This window comes from Haliaeetus leucocephalus, unplaced genomic scaffold, assembly GCF_000737465.1.
Source record: "Haliaeetus leucocephalus isolate CR32 unplaced genomic scaffold, Haliaeetus_leucocephalus-4.0 Scaffold566, whole genome shotgun sequence".
Taxonomy (NCBI): Eukaryota; Metazoa; Chordata; class Aves; order Accipitriformes; family Accipitridae; genus Haliaeetus; species Haliaeetus leucocephalus.
In genome coordinates this window covers 5,563,142-5,587,798 of record NW_010973002.1, presented here as the reverse complement: position 1 = coordinate 5,587,798, position 24,657 = coordinate 5,563,142, and the positions used below count along the sequence as shown (strand labels likewise).

Sequence of the window (24,657 nt, the reverse complement as noted above, 5' to 3'; positions counted from 1 at the left end):
ACGCCACCGGCGCAAGTCCCGTGGGGCAGTGCCGCTGGAGCCCACTGTTGGGCTGCCCAAAGGGTCATTGCCTGCTCCCGTGGGCTCCCTCGCTGTTATAGTGCCCTGCGTACATAGAGCCATAAAGTCTTCATAGGGAGTTTTATTAAACAGTTGTTCTTTTTTTCGATGTTGTCTGGCATTGATTTCCCTCTCCAACTAAGGCATTGACGTTTCGCTGCTGTGAAGCAACTGTTCTTGAATTCATCGTGAGCATGTTAATGTTTGAAGAATCTCAGATGATTCTGAGATTTCAGTTAAAAGAAGTGTAAAATGATGCTTAGAGAAATAGTATTGGTTTGGATAAAGGTTTTCAGGTTTGGGGTTTTGTTTGTTTGTTTTTTGGTTTTTTTGACCAATGTGTTTCCAAGAACAAATGTTTCCAGTATTTTAGCTTGGTAGAAACTTCAGCTTTGTCAAGACTTTAAATAATTTAGGAGTTAATCATTGTGAGAATTTCCCTGTGGTATGGATAAAAGACTGCATTTTTCTAACTTGTTAAGCAAGTTCAAACTTGCAGAAGCTCTGAAGTAACTTTTACTTCATCTGTTGCTGGTTTTATAAATTAATTTTATTAATTAATGCTGGTTTTATTAATTAAATCTATTACAAATAAATTTTCATTTATTGTTTGAGAAGGATTGGTCAATTATAGAAACTGCTATATCATATATGTCTAAATATCTACAACTGAAGTGTATCTCAGCTTTATTTTAACTGTTTAAGGTTTTCAGCATGTAAGTGAGAAGCAGCTGTAGAGAAAGCTGAACTTTTGGACTTCAAGCAGTTTTAGGAGACTTTACCAACTCAACAACTTACATATATTTTAAGTGTGAATTGGTTTTGTAGAAGCCTATTAACAAGAGTGGGAGTGGAATTTGGTAAACTGGTTTAAGTCATGCATTTTTTTAATTTTTCTGATGAATTTTGTATCTGCAAGTTAGTTATCAGCAGGCTTAGACGTTTTGAGGTTTGTGCAGAAAATGAGCCCCTTCTGGAGTGTGGTGCCTGGTTCTGTACTGCTTTCTGACATCTCCCGCTTGAGTCAGCCCAGCCCAGCTTCTGACTTACCTGCTTATAAAATAAAAAGTATTTGGGTGTGGAATTTGAACACAGGAGTTTTCTGCAAGAGGTTTTCTGGATACTAAAGGTAGAATCAAGAGTAAAGCATCTGTTGCTGAACTTCTCCCATCTTCTGCAGAAGAGTGGGGTCTGTGGAGGGAGTATGCTAAGGAGCGATCATTTCCACATCTCTTTCTCTCTTTCCTGCTGGCAATTCCTGTGAATCCTGGAGGATGTTGGGCCACACAATATAAGTCTGACTGGTGGTTTGAGTTTTCTTTTTGAGGCTATTTCCTTCCTACCTATACCCATACCTATCCTTAAGATCTTTACTTCCCTGAAACCATTATGACTTCTCTAGCTGGCATTTCAAAATTTGCCTTTGGCTTTGACCTACCCAGATCCTGTACCTTTCAAAATGGAGACTATATGTAATAGTTCAAGGTCTTTTATGATTTCAAGGCTTTATAGATACATGACACCTGAGAAGCAGGCTGCACTGTGATGCAATCAAATGTACTGTGCAAGTTTATATGCTGCCACCCTGAATATGCAACCTTCAGCCATCACTTTTGTGCTGTGGTTGGTGTGTTCTTGATAAAAACAAAAGTAGTTTTTGCATTACATTCATTTTTTTAAATTTTAAACTATCATCCAGGCACCTGTTATGGTGGCAACAGCACATTTGCAGTTGCTAGTGTCATTTGTAGTAGAAATACATCCTGGGCTGGCATATAGATCACTGGGTTGGTTTTGCTCAGGGTCATGCTGCAGTTTTTTGATGAAAGTGCCTGTGTTCTCCCTGGGCCAGTGCTTGAGGGAGTGCCTTATAAAGCCTGACCCTCACTCGAGCAGATTAGAGTGCAGAGCATTTAAAGCTAAATATAGAAGAAGGCAGATCCTGTGTTCCTAGTAATTAACTATTCAAGAGTCTCTTCTGTTGCACTGAACTTCTGGTCATTAAATCTGCCACAAGTGGTGAGTCTTACTTTAACTGCTTTTTTCATCTTTTTCTGAGCTGTCTTAAAGGGCATATTTTATATTCACAGGGAACAGTTTTAAAATCTGATAGTCAAGCTTCAGGTGCGTGCAACTCTTCTCACAATTTAAAAAGACACTGCATCAAAGGAAAGGAGAAGTCTAGTGCTAGAAACTTAGCATATGCGTTTATATCTTTTATAGCAACTGGGAAACTGTACCAGTATGGCTGGGTTGAAGGTCAGGTGTCATTCATTTCATTGCCCCCAAGGCTTCTATGTGTTCATTAAGGAAGTAGGCAGTGTCGATCCCAGCCTGGTGGCATGTCTGTGCTCTGAAAGAGCTGTGACAAGAGGATTAATTCTTACCTGCTGCGTGGCTTGCTTGACACTTTCTTCCAGACCTCATGGGCTCCTCCTGCAATCTCCTGAAATGAACATTTTTAGACCCCGAAAAAGGCATAAGGTATCAGGGCGAAGCATAAAACCAATCAAAAATACCTGGGCAGATATTATATATTGTAGATCAGTCTCTTACAAATAACTGAAGGTCGGAAAGACAAACCAGATAAATATGTCTAATCTAGCTGGTCACTGGCTAGAGGCTGGGCTGTTGCTTATCCCTGTTGACTGCTAGATTATCTGCCGAATTAACTTGTAAAGCACCTCCTGTTCCTCTGCCATCTACACAGCTAAGTGGGGGAAAGAGACTTTTGAGCTCTGCTGTGAAGGGAAGCTTGGATCCTACAGTGCTTTAAAAGATCCTGTGATATGATGGTTTGCCATTTTTAACTCTCTTTGCAGATGGGCAAATCGTTTTTCCAGAAGTCTATTTAGTGTTGCAGTTGTTTTGAAATGCTCCTTGGTCTGTTAAAACCGTAGCTTTAAATCTCAGTGATGAATGTGAACCTCTCGGTTTAACTGCTTGTTGCATCTTTGTATTTTTTATGACTTGCAGAAACGAAAACCAGTCATGACTCTGAACTTTCCTGTCTGTTTCCAGTGCATGTGGGCAGTTTTTGACTGCGGATAAGTGGGAGACCTAGACTAGATGCAGTGGTTTGCCAAGTTAAACATTTGACATGCTGCAGAAGCGGCCAGCTGGCCATGCTGCAACTAGAAGAGGTAGTCTGGTGAATGGGAATATATTGTATAGCTGGAGCATTGTTAACAGAGTGGTTAAATGAACTTGCAGGGGTAGAGAGAGCATTACTAGGATAGTACCGTGTGATTGACGGCATCTTTCTAGCCATAGAGCTTGAGTTTCTCCTCGCTCGTGGTAGGAAGAAGTGTTGGCAAATGTATGTACTTTTAAACTAGATGTGCAGAGTCCACAATGAAGAAATACAAATAATACAATTTTTTTAAAAACTAAAGTTATTAGAAGAACATCCCCAAAGGACAAAGCTTGCATGGTAAGGCTTAATTCTGGATGAGCAAATCATATGTAACAGTGACCTAATGACCTGCAGGGTATGAAGTAGGTGGCCTGTCTTAGCGCTGGCACTTGCTGTTGGCAGGACAGGGGAATGACCTGTGATGATTGCCACATGCTGCAGAGCTTCCTTGTGTTCACTGCTGTTTGCATTCAGCTGTCGGTTCAGCCGAATTAGCTGCTCATTGCGCAAGTTGTGTCTTGTGTGATTAAAGTAATTATATCCGAAACTGAAAAATAGTTTTGTTTTCTTTGGATAAAATGGTATTAATATATGATCGCTTCCCCAATTTTTTAACATTGCATTGAGATTTGCTGTTAAGATTTGAAGGAGTATGAGCCCAATATTTTTTACTGTTGTTTTTACTATATGATGTGCCATGTAGGTCCTTAACTATGTGTTTATGCACAAAGTTGATAGGGGTAGGGATTTGTTTATCTTCTATTATTTTTACAACACCTACATGTTTTTAGGAACTAAAAGTTATTAAGATATAGTGATGCTTGGAAGAAACATTTGAGTGGGATTTGATGGTTGAAACATTGTCTTTGTGGTTAGACCGCAGTCCTGTCTTCAGCAAGACGGTGTGTAGCCCTGGGAGTCCATCTGCACGGTGAACTTGCTGGGGGGCAACACCTGTGCCGCGCGGAGCCCCACCAGGATGGTTCCCAGTCCTGTGCCCTGCTGGCTTCTGTGCCCCCAGCATCCCCCTGAGCTGTGCGGGCAGCGCTGCTGTACCCCTGCCCCAGCAGTGAGGGCAGAGGCTTCATCACCTTCCTGCTCGGCTTTGAACCTTCAGGGTTTTTTACAGGGATGCTAAGAGCCAGGTTTTGAGAAGCACATCTTATCAAATTTATTCTTAGATCGTAGTGCTCTTCATCTTTAATTCACATCATCTTATTCTTTAAGTATACATCAGGAACTATCTTTCCCTTTCACATGTTGGGATTTTACTACACTGAATGTTTATTTTGCCTTTAGGTTAAACTGTTGCCTGTAAATGCCATAGTAAAAATATATCTTTATCTTTTTTTTTCCCCTCCAGAAATTTTATGAATAAGAATCAGAAGCCGGTGCTAACAGGCCAGCGGTTCAAAACTAGGAAGAGGGGTAGGTTACGTTACGTTTTTTACTTTACTTTCCTCTTTGTTAAAATGACTAGAAACAGGGCAGGTGGAATAGCTGAAAGTTCAATAGGATTACGGTTTTTCTCCCCTTCTTTTCAGCCATGTTAAGAGTGCAGATGTTATTTTTAACTAAGCTCTAAAATTTTTATTATTTTCGCTGTATATCTTAGGACTTTCTGTAAAATTTGGGTTCTGTAAAATTGGGTTTATTAGCTGTTAAGTCTTGTAGAAGCCTCAGGTAAAAAAAATAGATTCTAACTGAGTTTATAGTATTTTTACATACAAGGAAGATAACTTATGTTTGTTTCAGGTGTTTCTTAAAATGTCTTTTCAACTAAGAAAGCAAAATATGAGCTTTTATTTAAAGGTTGTGTAAAGAAAATTATCTCACTTTCTTGGTTTTGATTTTTGTTTTTATTTCTTTGACTCAAATCAATGCCATCTCTATAAATTAACTTTTCACATCTAAAAAGGAATTCTCTCATCTTCTTTCTCCATGAGATGGTCAGATCATCTCACTGGCCCTGCTTTCTGCAACAACAGAGGTCAGAAAGCTCCTTTTTCACAAAGATTTATTTCTGCTGTGTTAGTGTAGTTTGATTTTTTTATTGTTAAAATAAAACAGTTACTGTTGTGCAAGTCCCATTTTATTCATTGTGATACTGGTTTTCTGTAAACATAACCAATACTCTCTTTCCTTATGTACAATATTGCATCGATTTTTAAAGAAAGCTAAGTGGTGCTAATTATACTGATCATCCAGGTATTCTGTACAGCAAGTGTCATCCTAACATGCTCGCTCATACTATACTCAGAGTTCATTTGTCATGGTTTAGGTGTCTGAAATGAATGCCCAACACTTGGAAGCAGAGAACAAAAATACATGTAATAAATTATTTTTTTTGTTATTATTATTATTGTTATTTTTTCTGAAAAAATAGTCTTGTTTGTGAAAAAGAAGGCTTAGATTTTTTGCTGTTGCAATAGCAGATTATTATAGCACACACAGGTGGGGTTCCTGTCTGTCGTGTAACAGACTTTTTCCATCTTGTCTTTCCTGTTTCTGATCAATAGCTAACACCTGGTCTTAAACTCTTGTGACAGAAAATGTACATAAGAACATTTTCTCAGTGTGAATGAGAGAAACAAAAAGAGTTGATGACCCTTCTCAGAAAATTACAAATTCTATCACGAGTCTGAAGAGCTGAGTGAGCGTCTTAAGATCTAGGATGATCGTGAAGCTTGGATGAGAATTGCAAAATAGTTTGTTTTCAGTCATGTTAAAAAGCAGTGCCAGCTTTCTCTCATCTTTCCTCCCTTGCACACATCACTTCCTCAGATCGTTTGACTGCTGTGGTCTCTTAAATGGAAAATGTCCTTTCTGTGATGCACATACAACATTTGTAGGTAAACTAATTAAAAAAAGAAACCTATATTGTCTGTGATTACATGTCACAATGCTCCAGTAATTAGTTGGATTAACTTTCTATCAGCATGGTCCAGAACATTATGCAGTAGGAGCTGTACACTGCATTAATTACCAACAGTATAGATGTAGCTAGAGGAGTGGAATTAACAATACTTAAAGAAATACCTCTGTCAGATCAACCAATAAAAGCAATCAGATATGCATACTGCTGGCTTGATCCAAAGTATTATTCAGTCTAGGTCAGTTAGTTATGGTACATATGTTGTTTGATTAAATTGTCTTAGAAAACGTTCTCGCTCTCATAAAGACTTTCTTTTCTGTGCATGTTTTACACTGTATTTGGCATAATGGGTCCTGATACAGATTTGGTCTTCGACTCCTATTCAACAGAGGTAATAATTAGAATAAATAAAGAGGTTGTATTTGTAATTCTGTGCCTGTCTCTTGAATTTCTGTTACAGTGATTGGAAGTGGCACTAGATAACTCGACTACATGGAAGAAGGAAAAGGCTTGGGGGCAGCCTGGAAGATTAGGGGGGTGGGGTTTTTGAGAGATTACTTAAATGGGATTGGGGATATTAAATGGCTTTAATATAGAAATTTTAACATGCAAACACTTCTTTATGTGCTTAAAGCATAAAATCTCTTCTTCAAATATGGTTGGATCCTGGTTGCCTTACAGATACCTGTTTTCTTTCTAGAGGCAGAGGGCCTGAGGAAGAGAAATAGCTTCCTAGCATGTTTATTCCCTTCTGTTTGTATATACTTTTTGTATCATAGCAGTGTCACAGACTGTTGTCTGGGACTTAAACTAGAAGATATTATTAGGGTTTTTTTATGCTGACTTTCAGTGTATCAGGGAGTTATGAAATTTCACCTAGGTAAGACAGAATGCAGTGGCTGTGGTTTGACCATGGCATTTCAGTGGTCGAGACTATTCTTCTGTGGGTAACAGGCAGGCAGGTAGGGGGTCTGAAACACGCAAATGCTGGGGGGAGTCAGCTGGTTGAGAGATGACTGCTTGTTCTTACCAGTTGATTTATGTCCCACAATACTCTTTTTCCCCTTCTGCAGCTCCCAGGAGCACTGCCATCTGAGGAGACAGCAAGGTGTGACATGGCAGTCAGGCATCTAATAAAAATAATTGTCCATGTGAACTCTTATCACTGGTCAGCTAGCTGCAACTAATCTCTGAAGGTCAACAATTTCTGAGCTTTCAGAGAGAAAAAAAGGAGGAAGACAAAACATGGGTTTTTTTTTTCTTTAAAGTTTGAAAGTGTGCTTAGTGTCTAAAATATTTTTGAGAGAGGACTATGAAAGAGGAGCTTGTAAATCCCACTCCTTCCAGTTCTATTAGCTGACCTAATAAAAGGTATAAACCTTGCCTCCAGCATATATAGCAGCAGGCATTAAAATCAATTTTAAAATATCTGAAGGAAGAAAAATGATGTTGTAAAGGGAAGAACCTTCTGAGAGAAGGGGGCATCTCACAGTTCTATATCAAGTTTTTAGCAATCTGGGCAAAGAAAATAGTTTGGTTAGTTCTTAGTATAGTCTCTGTACCTGTTGAATACAGCTTTTTTGCATCTGGCCAGTATTTGTGCTTATGGTGCAGATACACAGGATGTGGATTGTATTGACTCCATGCATACAAATTGATGTCTTTGTGTGTTCTGAAATGGAAGAGGAAGAAATAGGAGTAGCAAAAATGCTATTAGGTAGTAAGGAAAAATTATGTATCCAGACAGTTGACAAATACCTACAGGACAAAAAGCTTCCTGAAGCATTAATAGGAACAGTGTGTATTGTTTAAAGTAAGCTGACAGGCAATACCTGAGACCCAAGTTTGTTCCCATGGTATAGATAACATAGAGTTAATATCTGCTAAAAAACTGGTGCAAAAAGGTAAATGGCAGCATAAAAAGAAGCTAAGCAAAACGATGCATATTACTTTCAGGAAGAAAATTATCTAGTAAAATGTCAGTTTTAACACCTTTACATTAACATGATGTCAGAAGAGGGGCCAAACAGGGCATCTCATTTTTGTTCCACAGAAATACAGTTGTGGGCCTTCTTTTGAGGAGTTATAATTAATTCTTAAGGAGAGGGGTACAAACCTACTTCGTGATTTCCTTAGAAGCAAAAGAAAGGAAGTAAGGATCTGGGAACATGATGAAAATTAAAGCTCTGTATAGCACTACTGCATTGGATATTGTGTGCATCACATCTGCAAGCTACACCTGCCTCCACTAGCCTGTGATTGATACTGTGCTTGTTTAGTAATAGTGTACTTGACAGCTCAATGTACTGTCACCACTTCTTGATGATGGCTTCTTACTCACCCTGTTGTACTACATCAGCATATTCCTCTTCAGTACACTAGCTTGGTAGGAAAATGTTTCAATACAATTATAAATAATTTTTCATCAGTGAGTTCACTTCCTCTTCCTGTGTAAATTTTTAGTTTGTGATAGACAAGAAAATAGTAGGGTACTGCAGATGAGAGGAGGACTTCTGGGGCAGGAGAAGAATCTCTTTAAAATAGCTAAGAAATACTAATCATAGTGTTTGTTTGTACTGAGCACTGTGTACCCATGATACCAAGCATATAACACCTTTCAGTTTAGACATAAACATCTTAAATTTTTAGACAAAATACATTTGAAAAGGTAAAATAGGATTGCTTTTTTTAACTCCTCTCTTAAGACAGAACTCTGTCTTCTTACTGGTTAATGAGTCATCAACCATGTTTTTTACCCTGCAAATAATACATACTTATCTAGTAACCCGAAAGAGAATAATTATACTCAGATACTTGTTTATGGGTGGAGCTGGGTTTCTTGTGCGCAAATAAAACTGCCTGAAGTACACATACTGAAGTACTTATGCTTTCAGTAAAAAGCTTGTTTGTCTGTGGGTTGGTTGGTTTGGTTTTTTGTTTCGGGTTGTTTTAATACTTCAAGTTGGAAGAGAGCTGAAACTGGGTATTTGGTAACCAATCTGATAGCTCAGATGGGATTTCAGTAGTATGCTTCTCTGTAGGCATTCCCCCAAAGGCACGTTCTTCAGTTTTCCCACTTGACCCTCTCAGGCATGCCCTGCAGATAGGAGAGATGGTTACTCAAACAGCAGATTCCAGACCTTCATCACAGCTGAAAGTTGAGGTAACACAGCTGAGACCCTGAATATCTCCAAGGTCTGGGGTGAAGTAAAAGCCTGGGAAGAAGATGCCTGCAGTCCAGAGAAGGGGCATATTGAGTAGTTTATTGGATTACAGGAGCACAGTAGGGGAGAAGCTAGGTTGGCACTATGGGGTTGTGTCCATTGCTTCAGGACGAGCTGGGGTTGGGAGCAGGTGGTTTCATGAGCATATATATGGGTATCCATGGAGTTGAGTAATCCTCAGCTTTGGTCTGAGGTCAGTTTTGGGGGATGGGGCAGCAAGCCATGTGGAGATGGGTCATAACATCAACAAGCCACTAAAAGCTAGGTGTAGCATGGGATTTCTGAAAATAAGATGATGCTTCATTTTTCCAGTGCTTCTGAGTGCTTGACAGCCAGCCCTGGAGCTGCTGTTGTCTGCGTGCTGCCAGGCTCTTTGGAAGGACCAGCTGACTAGTCCCCTGAGCTTCCCAGTGGCCTGGGACACTGAGTGGAAGGGACCGCTTTGTGCCTTTCAGATACGATTGTTATGGGGGAAGGGGGTGCATTGGAAGAGGAGGAGAATGTACAAGTGATGCACTGAAGATGGTAGAATGAGTGCACCCCAGGTACATGCAGGGGAGCAAGAAGAGAGAGAAACTTTTCTATATTAGAAATAATAAAGCCAATAAAAGTAGGCATTGTGTGTAAAATAGTTATTTAATTGCCATAAGACTATTGTGGCAGGAGGAAAGAGATTGGAGGAAGAAAGGCTATCAGAAACCAAGGTCCTCTGGTTAATGACTGGGATAAAAAGCTGCACTATGAGTTCCAGGGAAAGAAAACTTGCAGCCAGAGGATGTGTAAATTCCAGAACCTCTTCTCCCAAAAAGTCTGCAAGAGTTGCAGCTGGCCTGTTTCAGACTGCATTAGCACATGTTTAGACAGGAATTTTACCAGTCCTCATTCATCTTAGTAACTAAAAATCTCCAGATTTATCCTCTTGATAATATAATATGTGCAGGTTTTTTAAGAACTTGTATCAACATTTGTGTCAGCAGGTGATAACAAACTAGCTTTGCTTTTTGAGCGCCACAGAACAGCTCACAGTTCTGTTTCTGAAGTTCAGAGTTATTTTGATGGTAACAAGCATTTTGTATATGCCCTTGTACAAAGCCAGGACTTGTTTTGTTAAGAAGCTTCAAGTGTCTGTGGTAAGCTGTTAACAGCCTGCAAGAAGAAGCAGCAGGAGGTATGGGTAAATCTGTCTAGCTTTATGTGGAGGTTGTAGTTACATCTGTTGTGGCTAATGGCCTTGACATACATAGGGATGTTGTCTGGGGGTCAGACTGTACCTTAATTGAGTTCAACCAGGGACAGCTGTAGAAAATGCAATGTGAGCACTGCTTTTCCATGTTCCTAGTGCTGCTTAGGTCTGTGAATGTGAAAGATAAAATTCTTGGTTACACGATGTTGCCTGGTCCTAGATGTTTATGCAAAAACTATTTTTATTAATACCGTGATCTTATCCTTTCCTGAAGACTTGTCTTTTTGAAAACATTTTAGATACGTGACCATAGTTCTTTAAGGAAAAAATATCAAGAAATGAAAAATGGAGTGTTCCTACAGTGAGATTATGTACACATAACTGACATTCCCTTTACTGTGCTATCAGATTTAGCAATGTATAATGATACACACATCCAATAATATCTTCAACAAGAGAAGTAAGAGTATGAAATTTGAAAACAATTTCAACAGTTGCTTTTCCTCCCCTTTATTTATTCCCGTATGTTTCTGTGTCTTTTGGTGTTTGGGGGATGAGGAGGAGAGGGAAGTGAGGGTAAACACTGCAAAATTTCCAGAGGTAATAAAAGCCAAACAAGCAAACTTTCAGTGTGTTGACCACAATGGGAAGAATATGTTTAGGTGCCATGATCATTTCAATTGCTGGCTGATACGGGATTTTAACAGAAAGTTTAAAAACTGACTCTCTCTCCTTTTCCTTATTTATCTCTGTTCTAGATGAAAAGGAGAAATTTGAACCCACAGTCTTCAGGGATACAATTGTCCAAGGCCTCAATGAAGCTGGGAGTGACCTGGAGGCTATAGCCAAGTTTCTGGATGCAACAGGCTCACGTCTTGATTATCGCCGCTATGCTGACACACTCTTTGATATTTTGGTAGCTGGCAGCATGCTAGGTAACCTGCAGTGTACCTGATACAGAATTTTGATGATCAGCCTTGCTTCTTTTAAGATGCTGTTTTTTCCTTTACAAAATGGAAATTATAAACTGTATTACAATTTTCCTTATCTAGATACTTGTTGCATCTCAAATCATAGCATTGTTTATTGTTTGTAGTGTAGTAATATCTAGGGACTTGATTGTGTGAGGCATTCTGCAAATATTACAAAAAATGGATGCTGCTCTGAGAAGCCTTCAGTCTGAGCTGAAACAGCATATAAATGCAACCGCAAAGAAAAGAAGAGAGATGCTAACTAGGGGAAACAGAGGAATTTATTAGCATAAAAAAGTGTAATACAGCACTCCAGGTCATTAGGTGTTGCAAAGCTTGCTTTGTAGACATTGCAACAAAGGCTAGCAAAGAGGAGAAGTGAAGTATAATGAGGAATGCTTTGTGGATGTTCATGGGGCATTTCCTCCAGGTATCAGTGGCAGCTTAGGCAAAAACATGCCTTTCACCTTCCTCTGTGTTTTGAATAAATTGACTCTTTTTACTGGTCACATTGGTTTGATTTCTGCTTCCTGCTCTTTGGCATGTAAGAAGAAAAGATGTTTCTGTAAGACCTGAGGTAATGCAGGAAACAAAAGCCAATGGAAATATCTAGGAAAAAAGCTCTCAACAAAATAAGCCAGGAGAAAACTTTTGCAGCAGTGTTTTGAACATTTACGTGGGCCTGGTAAGCATTAGAAGGGGTTAGGAGGATGTTCCAAGTCCTCAAATTGCTAACAGAGTGCTAATACTTTTCTCTTTGGAAAGGATTTATATTATTGTGGTGTTTAAAGTAGTAGTTAAAATATGCGCAAAGGTTATGCTCGTACCCATATTTATTTGATCACACTCAGTGCTCTCAACACCAGCTAAGATTCCTTAGTGTGAACTGAATCTCTCAGTCCTGTGAGGTCTGTGTGATCTAAGGTGCAGCGTATCAGCCAGCCGTCCCTTCTGACAGTTGCCACCACAGCCTCGCAAAGCTCCGTCTCTCTCTGTAACCCCTTCTCCCCTGCTAACTAACCCTTGCCTTTTGCCTCCGTGATACTAAAATAAGACTTATTAGACTTATTAAAGCTTGTAATTATAGAACATTCTCTAAAGTGAGAAATTGTTTCTTCCGTTCCCCCCCCCCCCCCCCTCCTTTCTTTTAGCTCCTGGAGGCACACGCATAGATGACAATGACAAGACCAAGATGACCAACCACTGTGTATTTTTTGCAGATGAAGATCATGATGCCATTCGAAATTACGCTCAGGTCAGTAAAGGCGTGGTTGATTACTGTTTTCCATTTGTGTATCAAAAGGGATTACAGTGGAACATGTGCAGACTGTCTAGGCTGCAGTAGGCTAGTTAAGGACAGTTGAAATTCCAGTGAACCAGTAATCTGCCCTAACCTATAAATTTTAGGTAAGAAAATAGGATATCTAAGATAATCTGATCACAGCTGGCAATGCTTTCTTTTACAGAAAGCAGTCTTACTTATTTCAGTCTGCTGTTGGTTCAGCATATTTTTAGACACCATCCTCATTTTTTGTTGACCTTTTCTGTATGCAGCCTGAAAGATTTGTATGAACATATTTTTAGAAACACATGAAGCATATGAATGACAAAAAATATAAAGCTCATGCCTCTAACCTTTAGTTGTGTAACTAGCTAGGAATTGGGCATATAGTCCAAGAGGTTTAATTTCTCCTACGTATGTGATATATAATTTCTTTTTTCAGGAATAAGGCTTGCACAAATAGGCCTATGTGAAATTAACAGAAAAAAGCAATGAAGCCTAAAACATTATTGAAGAGAAGCTAACATTGCATAACTCCTTAATGGAAGATAATAATTATATGAGAAAATACAATAAGAATTCTATTGAAAGTTCAAAGCCACCATGCAATTCTGGATACAAGTAGGATTGCATAAAAATGCAATACCATTGAAACTCCCATATGTCAAAAGTCTGTTGTTAATTAAGTAACATATTTATCTTTTAAAATAACTAGTTATTATTGGGATGCTGGAGACAGTAAGTGAAAGCACAGAAGTCGCTGTCCCTGCTAAGGTGTTGAGGGTGGTCAGTTGCTGAAAAGGTGCATGGCTGATTTAAAGGGTGCTGGGATCAGAGTCTGCGTCGGTAACAAATGTTTGCTAAATAGCAGAAAGCTCCTTTAAAAACACATCTTTGATAATCTGAAGAAGTGAAATATACTTATTTCTGGAAAGGAAGTCAATATATCTTGTGTATCAACTTTATTATCTTTTAAAAACAGGGTGTTCTACTTAAGGAAAATCTCTGTTATTGGTAAAAGCATTGATTCTGTCATCTTGAATTTTAATATTTTACTGGTTTGATAATAAGAATTGGCAGTACCAGTCCTCCAAGGAGAAATTTAACTTTAAAGTAAAAGGTTGCATGTTGGAAAATGGAAATGAAAGCTTCAGGATTTGAAGCAGTGGAATTCTCAATGTATTCTCTGTATTTCAAACCAAAAGCCACCAAAATAAGTCAAGATTTTGTAGTTAATGCCTGAAAAGATGTATCCTTTTATAGACCTCACCAGTTTTTTTCATGAATAATGGGAAATAGAGCACTTCCTGTATTATGAAAAAGTGGAGTTAGGCTAAAATAGTGTTTAGAGGTTCCTTATTTTCTAGGTAATTTCTTAACTTTGACTCCCAAATGAACCAGTAGTGTGGCTATTTTTGTGGTTTTAGTCATGGAAACAATTCAAAGAGTGAAAAGTCTTCAAGAAAAAAGGCTAAAGCTAGTGTTGTATTTTAGCAGATTATTTGCTTATGAAGTGTACTTCTGTCATTTACAGGGACTTACAAAATATACAAAATTTTGTTTGGAAATATGAACAAGATGCTAGCTTACATTTTCATCTTAGACCTTATTTTACACCTTATTTTATTGGAATTCTGTGTGTGTCTGCCTCTCAGCGTGGCCACAATTTGTTTTTGCACTTGTTCTGAGCCAAAATACTACCATTTAGGGTGTTTGGGTGTAGTTTATGTTCTCTGAAAAGTGAATTGAAACTTTCTAAACTTAATTTCTCTCCCCACCACTATCCAGCCTGACAATAATGTCATTTGTTCCCCATATAAACCTTTTTACCTGTGACAGTGAGTCATATGTTTTGTGCCCTTTGTCCAGTAGTGAGAGCAGTGATTTGTTTATTTAATTTCTTATCTCTCCCTTCTTCCATCTGAATGCACCCTGCACCTGTGCTGCTTCTGCTTTCATAATCTGTGGTCACATGATGGGAAACAAACGGTGAAAAGTGGAGAACAAGTGCTTCCAAGAACATACTTGTTGTAAAAGCTTGTCAAATGTTCTTTCTCTTTCCCTGGCAGTAGTGTGTTTTGTAAGCATTCCTGTTAGTGGATTTGACAAAGATCCTGCATCTACTGAAGATGCCCAGCAGTGCTACCTGACTGCCTCACTCCATCGGCTTACACCTGACAACGTCCCCAGAGAGCTGCTTTACCAGGGGAAGGGTGCGGAGTCAACCTCCTGCTTCTCCTCCCCTTTCCCCTGCTTTTATCTATGGATAGGGTGAAAAGTAGAGTAGGAATAAAATTTTGAGAAATATGAAAAAGACGACTCAAACTGCAGTAAATTCTCTGATTCAAACATTGCACTATGAAGCAAGAATTGCAAAACTTGTATTTTTCCACTTGTGAACAGACTAATAGAGAAGGATGTTTCATGGTCTGCCATGAGGCAGAAAACACAACAGATAACTGCAGAAATATCATTCTGCTGGCTGCTTATTTCCTGGAAACAATGTCTAAGGAAAAACTGTGCAGTGGAATATTAGAGTGTGAGAAGCCAGCAGTGCTTCCTACTTTTTATTTCCTGCTGTGGAGATACTAAAAAGGAAAAATTGTCTTATCACGGATTAGTCAAAGATATATTTTTATGGATTCAGTAGTGGCAGTCTTGTTTCCCTTTGCCTTTTTTGTAAAGAAGGGTGGCTGCAATTGTTACATTTTTTAAGTTAATCTGTGTTTATCTTTAGGTCTTCAATAAACTTATCAGGAGATACAAATATCTGGAGAAGGCATTTGAAGATGAAATCAAAAAGGTAATGTTGGTGGCAGTCTCCTCTTGAGCATTAATATTTTTTACCCTATGTCTAATATAATTGTATATGTATAAATGTGGTGCTGTTATGTATTTTATTTAGCTCTACTGGCAAAGAGGATGGAACCTACAGGTGGCACCTTTAGTCTGCAAATCTAGCTCTTTGGGAATGCTGCTGGCAGCACTTGATGTAGCATAATTCTGAATTAATGCTTCCTTTGGTTTCTTTGGCCAAACTCGCCTTCTATCCCAGGCTTTTTTGTGCAGAACTTTGATATGCTTTGGGGAGTAGTTCTTAATGAGAGGTGGTTTTACTATCCTGCTAATAGAACAGCTCTCTGTGTTTTTTCCATAGAATAAATGCAAATCTGCTGTGCAGAATGTCACTTGATGTATGACTATTAAACTACTCTTGCATTGTGGAATGAATCCTAACCACAAGTTTTTGTATTTGAGGCCATAGATATGTGCAAGAGAAAGTCATCACCACTGGCAGAGTGCTCAGGATTTGCCTGTTAGACTGTAGTGGATATTTGTGGGTACTGTTTTGCATTGTGATACTGAATTCTAAGGAGACAGGAGAAAACTGGGTAGAAATTTTTGAAAAACAAAATACTGATTTATTTTGTCTATTTTGAGTTCCTAGTAACAGATGTAAATATCTTTTTCTAATGGCCTGAATAAGTAATAAGCGCTGTGCTGTAAGTTAACAGGCATGCTGATAATGGCAAAACCTGTCCTGTGACTAAAATACAATGTTTGTTAAAAGTGTGTTTCTGTATTATTTAAACATTAGAAAGATTGCTGCAAGGGTCAAATGAGGGTAAGTCTGGAGTATGATGCTTCACCACCACCTCTTGTGGCTGAATAAATTTGGCTCCGATTTATACATTCTTGCTCATATAGGAAATTATTTTTGCACTTGTGGCCAGCATGCCTATTAACTGATGCTGATTGCTCAATACATCATTCTAAAGACCTAAATTTACCTCTATTCCCACACAAATCTAATGTTCTTGCTGTTAATTACTATAATCATTGACATGAGAAGCGCTGACTCATAGCATTCAAGTTTCAAAGAGTGTTCAGCATATTGAGCAAATGCCATGTCAATTCAAGCCACCTCCTCTCTCTTCTGTAACTTGCTTTATTTTGAATTCTCTAAGTCTCTAAGAATTCACTTTGCACACTTAGTGACAAAATGAGACTATGGTTAATATATAGTAATTTAACCCTTCAGTTGAGGAACAAGTGCCTCTGATGTGAAGTTTAGCCATACGTTAGCTTGAGAGAAAGCAGTAATTTGAGGTACGGTGTGACTGGAGTCATGCTACTCATTTAAAGCCATTGGAAGCATCCTAGCCATGGCAGTGTGGGGTCAGAGTGGGCTAGTTCACCTTGCAGACTGCAGATCTCAATTTTTTATGTACATGCTCTTTGTATAGTTTTCAGTGTCAGATTGCATCTTTTATGACAAATCACGAGATTAGTTTTGCATAGTGGTCCTAGGTTGAGGGGATATTTTTCCAACTACCCTTCTATTGCCACCCTTAGCGCTGGTGCAAATCTTGGTGTGGCTCCTGGGGACCTGGCCTTTTGCTGTGGGTGCCAGGTGTGCTCTCTTCTTCAGTTAATGCACTTTTTCTGAGAATTAGAAACTAGGAAGGTGATTGTGAAGGTGTTTGGGCCTGTGTATTGCACCTGCACTGTCATTACCTTAAAACCCTTGAGGACTATTCATAGATGCCTTTTGCTTACCTTCTCCCTCCCCTTGCGTGTGTGAACCCACCAAGTAACTGTCTTCTAGCCGATGAGGCTGCTGGGTTCTTAACTATTTAATGCTTTTATCCCTGTGTGCAGTAACTTGTATGAGAGCAGCTGCTGATAGAGGGTCAGATGATAGATGCGTTAGTATTTCTAGGTTTTTATGAAAGATTTAGTAGTTCAAAGACTACTGCAGTTAGTCGGTGGTTAGAAGAGCAAGAGAGTGACTCCTTGATGTTGTTTCACGTGTCACTGTCCCGGCAATGGAAGTGATTTTTCTGGCAGATTCATTAGGCAGCTAGAGCACTTGGAGAAAATTAGCTCTTCTCACAGAAAAAGTTGTGCTAAGAAAACCAAGGCAATACCAGCAGTTTCACTCTAAAGAACCAGATGGTGTCAGTGGGACTTCTCTTTCAAGAGGGATTGTCTTAAATGGCAGTATTTGTACAAGTACTTGCTTTATGTCTTCTAGTTCATAACTTTGTCATTAGGACTTCATTATTTCCCAACACCTTTCCCTTTTTCGTCTGCTTCTAGCTTTCAAATGTTTTATTTCTTAATTCTCTCCCACCAAAATCGCCAATTATTCTTTCTTCTAGTGACATAAGCAAACCATACATCTAAAGTTTTACATCTACGTTGTTTTGTGCAGGCAATTTAACAGAAGACAAAGATGTTTAAGTGCATTGCTCACCTGCTGTTTTTTGATATAAGCAGTTTAAGTTCATATGAGCACTGCCCACTGTACTGGCATAGACCTATGACAACATTTTGCAATAATTGCAGTAAAATTCTCAGTTCCAACTTTGTGTTCATCTTTCTTACGTATGTATTTCTGTTCAGGTCAATGGATGAAGAATGCAATATTAGCTGTCTATATAGTGTGTTTGCATGTTTAAGTAGCATTCTATGTAGGTTTTTTTAATTATCAAAATTGGGATAAAGTACAAGTAAGTATATTTTTGGTCTTAACAGTGGTAAATATTACTGAGTCATATGAGGATGTCTGAAGTACTGGGATATGTTATAAGGTCCTTTGTTTGTGTTCCAATTTTCCTAATGAAAGAACCCCAAATCAAGCTGGGAATTATAAAATAAGAGGAGACTAACATTCTGAGATCAAATGGGGAGTAAACAGAGATGCTTTAAGTCAACTAAATAAAAGGCAAGAATCAGTCAGTGGGTATCTGTTGTTATGCTAGCTGCCTCTTCCATTGATGATAATTCAGTGCTGTCTACAGATGTGACAAACTGTCAGATGCTAAAGCAACAGACCATTTCAGATAATGAAGATATAAAAAGACACCACACTCCCTGTGTGGATAAAATTCCCTAATTTTTGCTGTTAAGGTTTCCAGATCTCAAGAGGAGAGCAGAAGCACTTGTTTTTCTTGTATGCTTTTTAATGTTGCATTCCTGTCTTTACTTTGTGAGTATCTTTTCTGCCCAGAATTTGTGCCTGAAAGACTTTTTCTTTAAAGACAAAAATAGCATGGAACAGCACATTAGGTCTGGTCTTGTGCTTATTAGGCATTCTGAACTCCCACTTAAATAGGTGGGAGTTCTTATAGCTGTGAGAGAAATACAAAATTGTGAGCCAGAACTGCGCATTTTATGCCTGGAATTGGTCTGTATCTGTAACAAAAGCAGTAATGCCAGTGCTTGGCTAACAGCAGGGAAGCATCAGCTTGGAGAACTTTCTGTGGGTGGTTTGGTACTATTCTGTGACTTGGACATTTTGTGACTTCCCTGCTGAGGTTTGTAATCGTGATGGTAAAAGAAGAGCTCTTAAAATAATCAACAATAAAAATCTGAAACAACAGCTTTGAACTGAATGTTTTGTTCTTTTTGATTGTTTTTAAGAGGGTTTATTAAAGGTTTTAATTCTTCCTATCGCCCAGTCTCCCCCTAAATTAGGCTATGTTTCACAATTGCTTGAAAGTATGGAATAATATCCTTGAACAGCAGAAAATGACATGTATAAGTTTATTTGAGCTGCTTTTAAAAAATATTAGTAAAATAAAAATTATGCTAGTAGCATCAACAGTACTTTAAGTAGTGAGAGACGTGTAGAAGATGAGGTTCCTGCTCAAAACGTACTGCAGTGGGGTACAGTTCAAGAACGCCATAATTCAGATTCAAGCTAAGAGACTTGCAAAAAGCATGTTTCAAGGGAAAGGGAAGAGGATGAGGCTGTGAACTTCATAGATATGTGATTTCAGACCTTCCAAAACATTTGAACAAATACAGATTTCTCAAAACTAGAGTTGATAAATATTTAGATGTCTTTCTTTTAGAATCCTTCTCTACCTTGGACTGCATAACTCTGGCTTTTCAGCTGGATTTCCTGCCGTTGTTGCTTTCAAGACTCAAATCTGACATGAATGATTATAACTGCTCATGATCTACTCATTACTGACAAAACCCAATGGAAGTTACAGCTCAGAAGTATGTCAAAACCTGGTTGGTCATGTTAAAGTAGTCAGTGTGACCACTTTCTAATCAGACTCCTCATCTGTTGCTTATATGGGAGCAGAAGGAAAAAGAATTAAGCAGGCTACACAGAAATCTAAAGCTGTTTCCTCTTTGTTAACAGTCTCAGTCTCCGTACTTGCAGTGAAGAGCAAAAGGTCTAATTTCAAATTTTTTCTTGTGCAAATCTCATTTTGTTACAGTATTGTTGATAAAGCTTGTATAAAGAAAGGTTTAAATCCCCAGGCCTCCATTTTACACTAGGCTTATATTGAAATTCTGTAAAAATGTTTTCAGTTTTCCCATTAAATGTGGCCCTGGAGTTCCTTTACCTGCACCGTTATATATACACCAGTTAATTGCTGCATTTGGAAATACAGCACGCCATTTGTTTCTCATCCATATGTTTAGAAATAATAATTCCATTCATCTGTATCCCAAATTTTCATACATTTTTTGGTTGAGTCACAGTTTGTTGAAACAAAATTACACCTTGAGACTTTATAGTTTCATAATTTTTCTTTTAAGCTAGAACTGCATGTTGCAATCATTTGGCTGAAGCCCACTAAAAAAAACCCAAATGGTTTGTTTGTGGTTGAATCATTCAGGCCTGTGTAAGCTGTAATTTAAAGCTGATGTTGTTATGTAAGTACTACTGTATAAATGAGGTTTTTTCAGCTCTATTCACTGATACAGAGCAGAGTTATTCATAAAACACTGCATGAATTTTAATGACTTAGTTATCTGGATTTTTAAAATATTACTACATCTGGAAAGCTTTACAGTTAATGATGAGCTGTTTAGATATCTTGGAGAAGAGCTCTCACTGTCCATGGTAACAAACAAGCACAGGGACATATGTGATATTCTGTCCCTTTGTATGGGTAAGATTTGGTAATTAAGAAATACCCTTAATTTGGAAATGGGGTGGGAATTTTCCATCAGAATGAGCTGTTCTGCTTTAATTGCACTTATTGCTCATTCAGAGAAGGAAAAAGGGTGTCATGACAGCAGAAGGTAGCTGAGTAAAGTGCTGGTAGCTGAAGAAGTAAATGAGAATTCCTTTTTAACTCCAGCAATGGATGTCTGCAGTCTTTTTTTTATTTTTCCTCTCTTTTTTTTCTTCTTTTTTTCTTTTTCTTTTTTTTTTTTCCAGTGATGATAAATTTGTAAGCTAGCTTCTGATGGAATCACCAGCTTTTTGCAATGAATGAAGCTGCCCTTTGCTGTTTAGCCTCCTTTTTCCCATCACCCCTATTGTGATTGCTAACAACATGTTAAGAATACATTATTAACAGTAATGCTATTGACAAAATCTCATTTTGCACTTTTTTTCCTGGTGTAAAGAGGTGTAATGTACTTCTTCAATATGCTTTCAAGTCATTCATTTTAACATACGAAATTAAGATATTTAAAATAGACTTAATTGCCATTTTTAGACTTCTAAGAGGTAAATATGTAGTTCAGATCAACTAGCACTCAAGATGATGAGATCTGTAATTTCTTCTCAAGCTGTTTGTTTCCTCTTGTAGTTAGTAGTGGGAATGGTGAGGTCTTAAAGCAGCTTCTGTTCCTGTCTGTCCTTTGTCAGCTTTATCAAAAATGTCTGAACTTGAAATATGTTATTTTAGCCAACAGAAAATCTGTTGTAATTGTGCTGTGTTCCCTTCCGCAAAAGGAAAACAGGAAGCTTTCTCATCCTTTTATTGTTTGCATGAGTAATAGTTTTTGTAAGCTAGAAAATGAACGGCAACTGCGTGGGGCTTAGTCTGAACTCAGAAGATGTGAATGAGCAGGCTCCTGTCAGCCTGTTGAAATCAGCAAGTCTGTGATTCTAAAATTTCTGTGGGTCTCAGGCCTTTAACAAACACTTTTATTTTCACACATATATACATATATTTGGGGAACACAAGCCCTGTCTCCCTGAGTAAGGCCATATTCCACACGCTTGTGTCCTTATGGAAAGTGAAATTATAAGCAATCAGTGAAATGTCACTGCCATGCTTCAGGACAGATTTTGACGTATTTCCTATTAATTAGAATAGGACTTCTTCAGAAATAAGAAATTAAAATGTCTGCTAATATTCGTCTCTACCTGTTACCATTGTCTGGCTCAAATTTTTTTTTTTTTTTTTTTCCTTCCCCTTTCTTGTCTGACCCACAGCTTCTGCTGTTTCTTAAAGCCTTTACTGAGACGGAACAGACAAAGCTGGCAATGCTTTCTGGCATCCTGTTAGCCAATGGGACTCTTCCTGCTACAATTTTAACAAGCCTCTTCACTGACAATATAGTCAAAGAAGGTAAATTTCTATATATGATCTTTTTTCTTACCTTAGTTTTAATAGGAGATGTATTTTATTGCAATATATTTTATATGTTGAAAGCCTGTAACTGTACAACAGAAATGGGTATTTTAAAGCAGAAGCATATACAGACAGCAATGGCCAACATACTTCATGAAATCTAATAAAAGGGCAGTCAAACATAGGAAAAAAGCAACAAAAAAGCAAGAACAAACTCCAAAGGATTTATGTTTTTTGGAAGTTATACATGTGTGCAAATTGTAGAATATATGTAGCATTGCGATACTATAAAAGTGTGAAGTATAGCATCTATTCCTGAGACATGTCTACTAGCATTTTTTCAAGTGTTGCCAGTATCTTGTGCATGTGAGTGTGAAGTAGGACAGAGAGCACATGCAGGCCAACTGGATATTGCAGAAGAAAAAAAAAATTCAAACCCTCATTCTGCCTTCATACCAGTAGTGATCAGTGATTGATACACTTTCCCATGGACTTGTATTTACCATATGCTGAGTAACTGTTCTTTCAGTCTTAGGGTAGAATGCCTTTTTGAGATTACTTTTTTCCTCTTTTTCTGAGGGTTTTTATTTATTTATTTATTTATAGCCATCTACTTGGAGTCCTGATTTTCCAAATGCTTGCTCAACAATGTCTTTCTCTGCCAGTTACTGACTACCTGGAATAATTGCAAATAAACTGTCAGTGTTGAACAGTTTTCGTGAAATCTTTTTGGTTTTGTTAAAGACTTATATTTTAGCTAAAATGTATTGTAACTTTCATTAAAAAAAAAGTATTCTAACTTCACGTTCTCATTTGCAGCATGCTAACCATTAGATTTGTTTTCTAAATGCTGCAGAAAGAAAAGCCACAGCTGCAGCTTTGCTCTGTCATCACCCACAGCTTTCGGAATCAGAATTAAACTAGGAGAAAATTCAAACAAAAGCACTAATCCATGTCTTAGGGTGATTGCCTGAAATGTGTTTAAATCAAAGTCTGTTCCTAGTTATGGGAAGACAAAAGGCATCTGAAAACTCAAATTTTTAAAACTCAAGTAATTTGTTATATTTTAAGTTTAACACTTTAGGAATACAATTGTTATGTACAAATTCTAGAACAAGTTCCACTTGCATTATGAACTTCTGTTTCTAGGAGCCCTAAGCTTTTGTCAGGAGCTTACATATACTTTTGGTTCTTGGTTTATATGTATTAAAAGTGTACCTGTATCAACATTTGGGGAAATGGTTGTTCAATCAGTGTTCTGGAATAGATCTTTTATGGAAGAATAATTAAAGATGTGAAGGTAATTGCAAAACAGGAAAAAGAGCAAGGCTTAAAACAGGTAGATCATATAAGAATAAGCTTGATACTTTCCTTGATTTACAAAAAACAATGCTGCAGGCAGGTGAGGTTAAAATACATGAGGAAACAATTAGGTGGCCTGAGGGAGTTGTTGATCGGCATGTTTGTATTGAATTGTAGCATTGGCAAAGAATCGACTGAAAGTGAGATAAGGGTAGATTGTATGGTCAGGAGATCTGTCAAGTTTGAGGGCAAATACCTTACTTTAAGATTACCCTTTTTCAGTGTTGTCATTACTTTTACAGTGATGTATAGATGGAAAAAAAATGTCTTTTGGGGATGGCTGATGTATTTCTAGCAGAGACAGAGAAAGGTCTAGGCAGTGGTGGAACCTCATCAGGGTTAAGTGTACCCTTCTTGTCACCCATGCTGAAAAACCAGTGCAAATGCAAAGAGCAGCTAACAGGTTAATCAGTAAAATGAATGGCTGAAGTTACTTTCTGCAAATAGGGGGGAAAAAAACCCCAGAAAAATAGAAGAACTATTTAAAGGAAAAGACAGCGGTAGCACATGAATAGAGTATAGGAAGTGGCCGATGATAAACTTGGGCTGTAAATTAGAAGTAAGTTTGAAAACATATGCGGTTAGTGAAGCCCTAGAACAACCTCCCTCTAATATTTGTATTGGCATAAAACTTCTTTTATTTTAAGCTAAAACTTGAAAAAGGGTTTAGGACATGGGTATTGGGACAGTGCTTGGTGACAACAGAGACCAATCCATTCAATTTTGGTATTGAACACATAAGCACGTGTTGGATATGCTGAACTTTGTTTGCAGGTTCAGAAATGACAGGTGGAAGTTATGCCTAGCTTCCCTGTTGGTTGACCAGGCTTTGTCAGCCTTGACTAGTCAACCTGCAGTACTTAAGACTGCTGCATCACGCTGGTTTCACTTGGAACCTGCTGTACAACATGTAAAACAAGCCCAAAGTAGTATTTGCAGGCCTGTCTTAGTGTGGCATTGCGCATCCATGGTTCCATGTAGTACTTCACTAAGGATCGCGCCTTACGACTAAGCTCTTGAAATAAGGTTGCCAAAACTGTCATAACAGTCAAGATCTGTAATGAATGTTAAAGAAGTTTACACTGCTCTGGGAATAATCTCTTCTGTTCTTGTTTGATGACTCATTTAGTCAATGTATCCTAGAAATAAAAAGAATGGATATCTATCTATAAAGTGACTAAGAATGACGAACCTACTTCCTCCCAGTAGGTCCCATCTAGCTC

At 38.1% G+C, this 24,657-nt stretch overlaps 1 protein-coding gene across 2 annotated transcripts in view; it reads left to right on the top strand.

Annotated features, from left to right (window-relative positions):
* The window catches only part of BZW2 (basic leucine zipper and W2 domains 2), a 48,371-nt gene that overhangs the window by 6,878 nt on the left and 16,836 nt on the right, over nt 1–24,657 (top strand). The window contains exons 2-6 of one of the 2 annotated variants that reach the window (XM_010577634.1): nt 4,560–4,624; nt 11,237–11,413; nt 12,601–12,704; nt 15,469–15,534; nt 21,934–22,069. In XM_010577634.1, the coding sequence (XP_010575936.1) occupies nt 4,567–4,624; nt 11,237–11,413; nt 12,601–12,704; nt 15,469–15,534; nt 21,934–22,069 (541 nt within the window). In that variant the 5' untranslated portion in view covers nt 4,560–4,566. Of the gene's footprint in view, nt 1–4,557; nt 4,625–11,236; nt 11,414–12,600; nt 12,705–15,468; nt 15,535–21,933; nt 22,070–24,657 lie in introns of those variants that run through there. The other variant, XM_010577635.1, reaches the window with a different exon arrangement.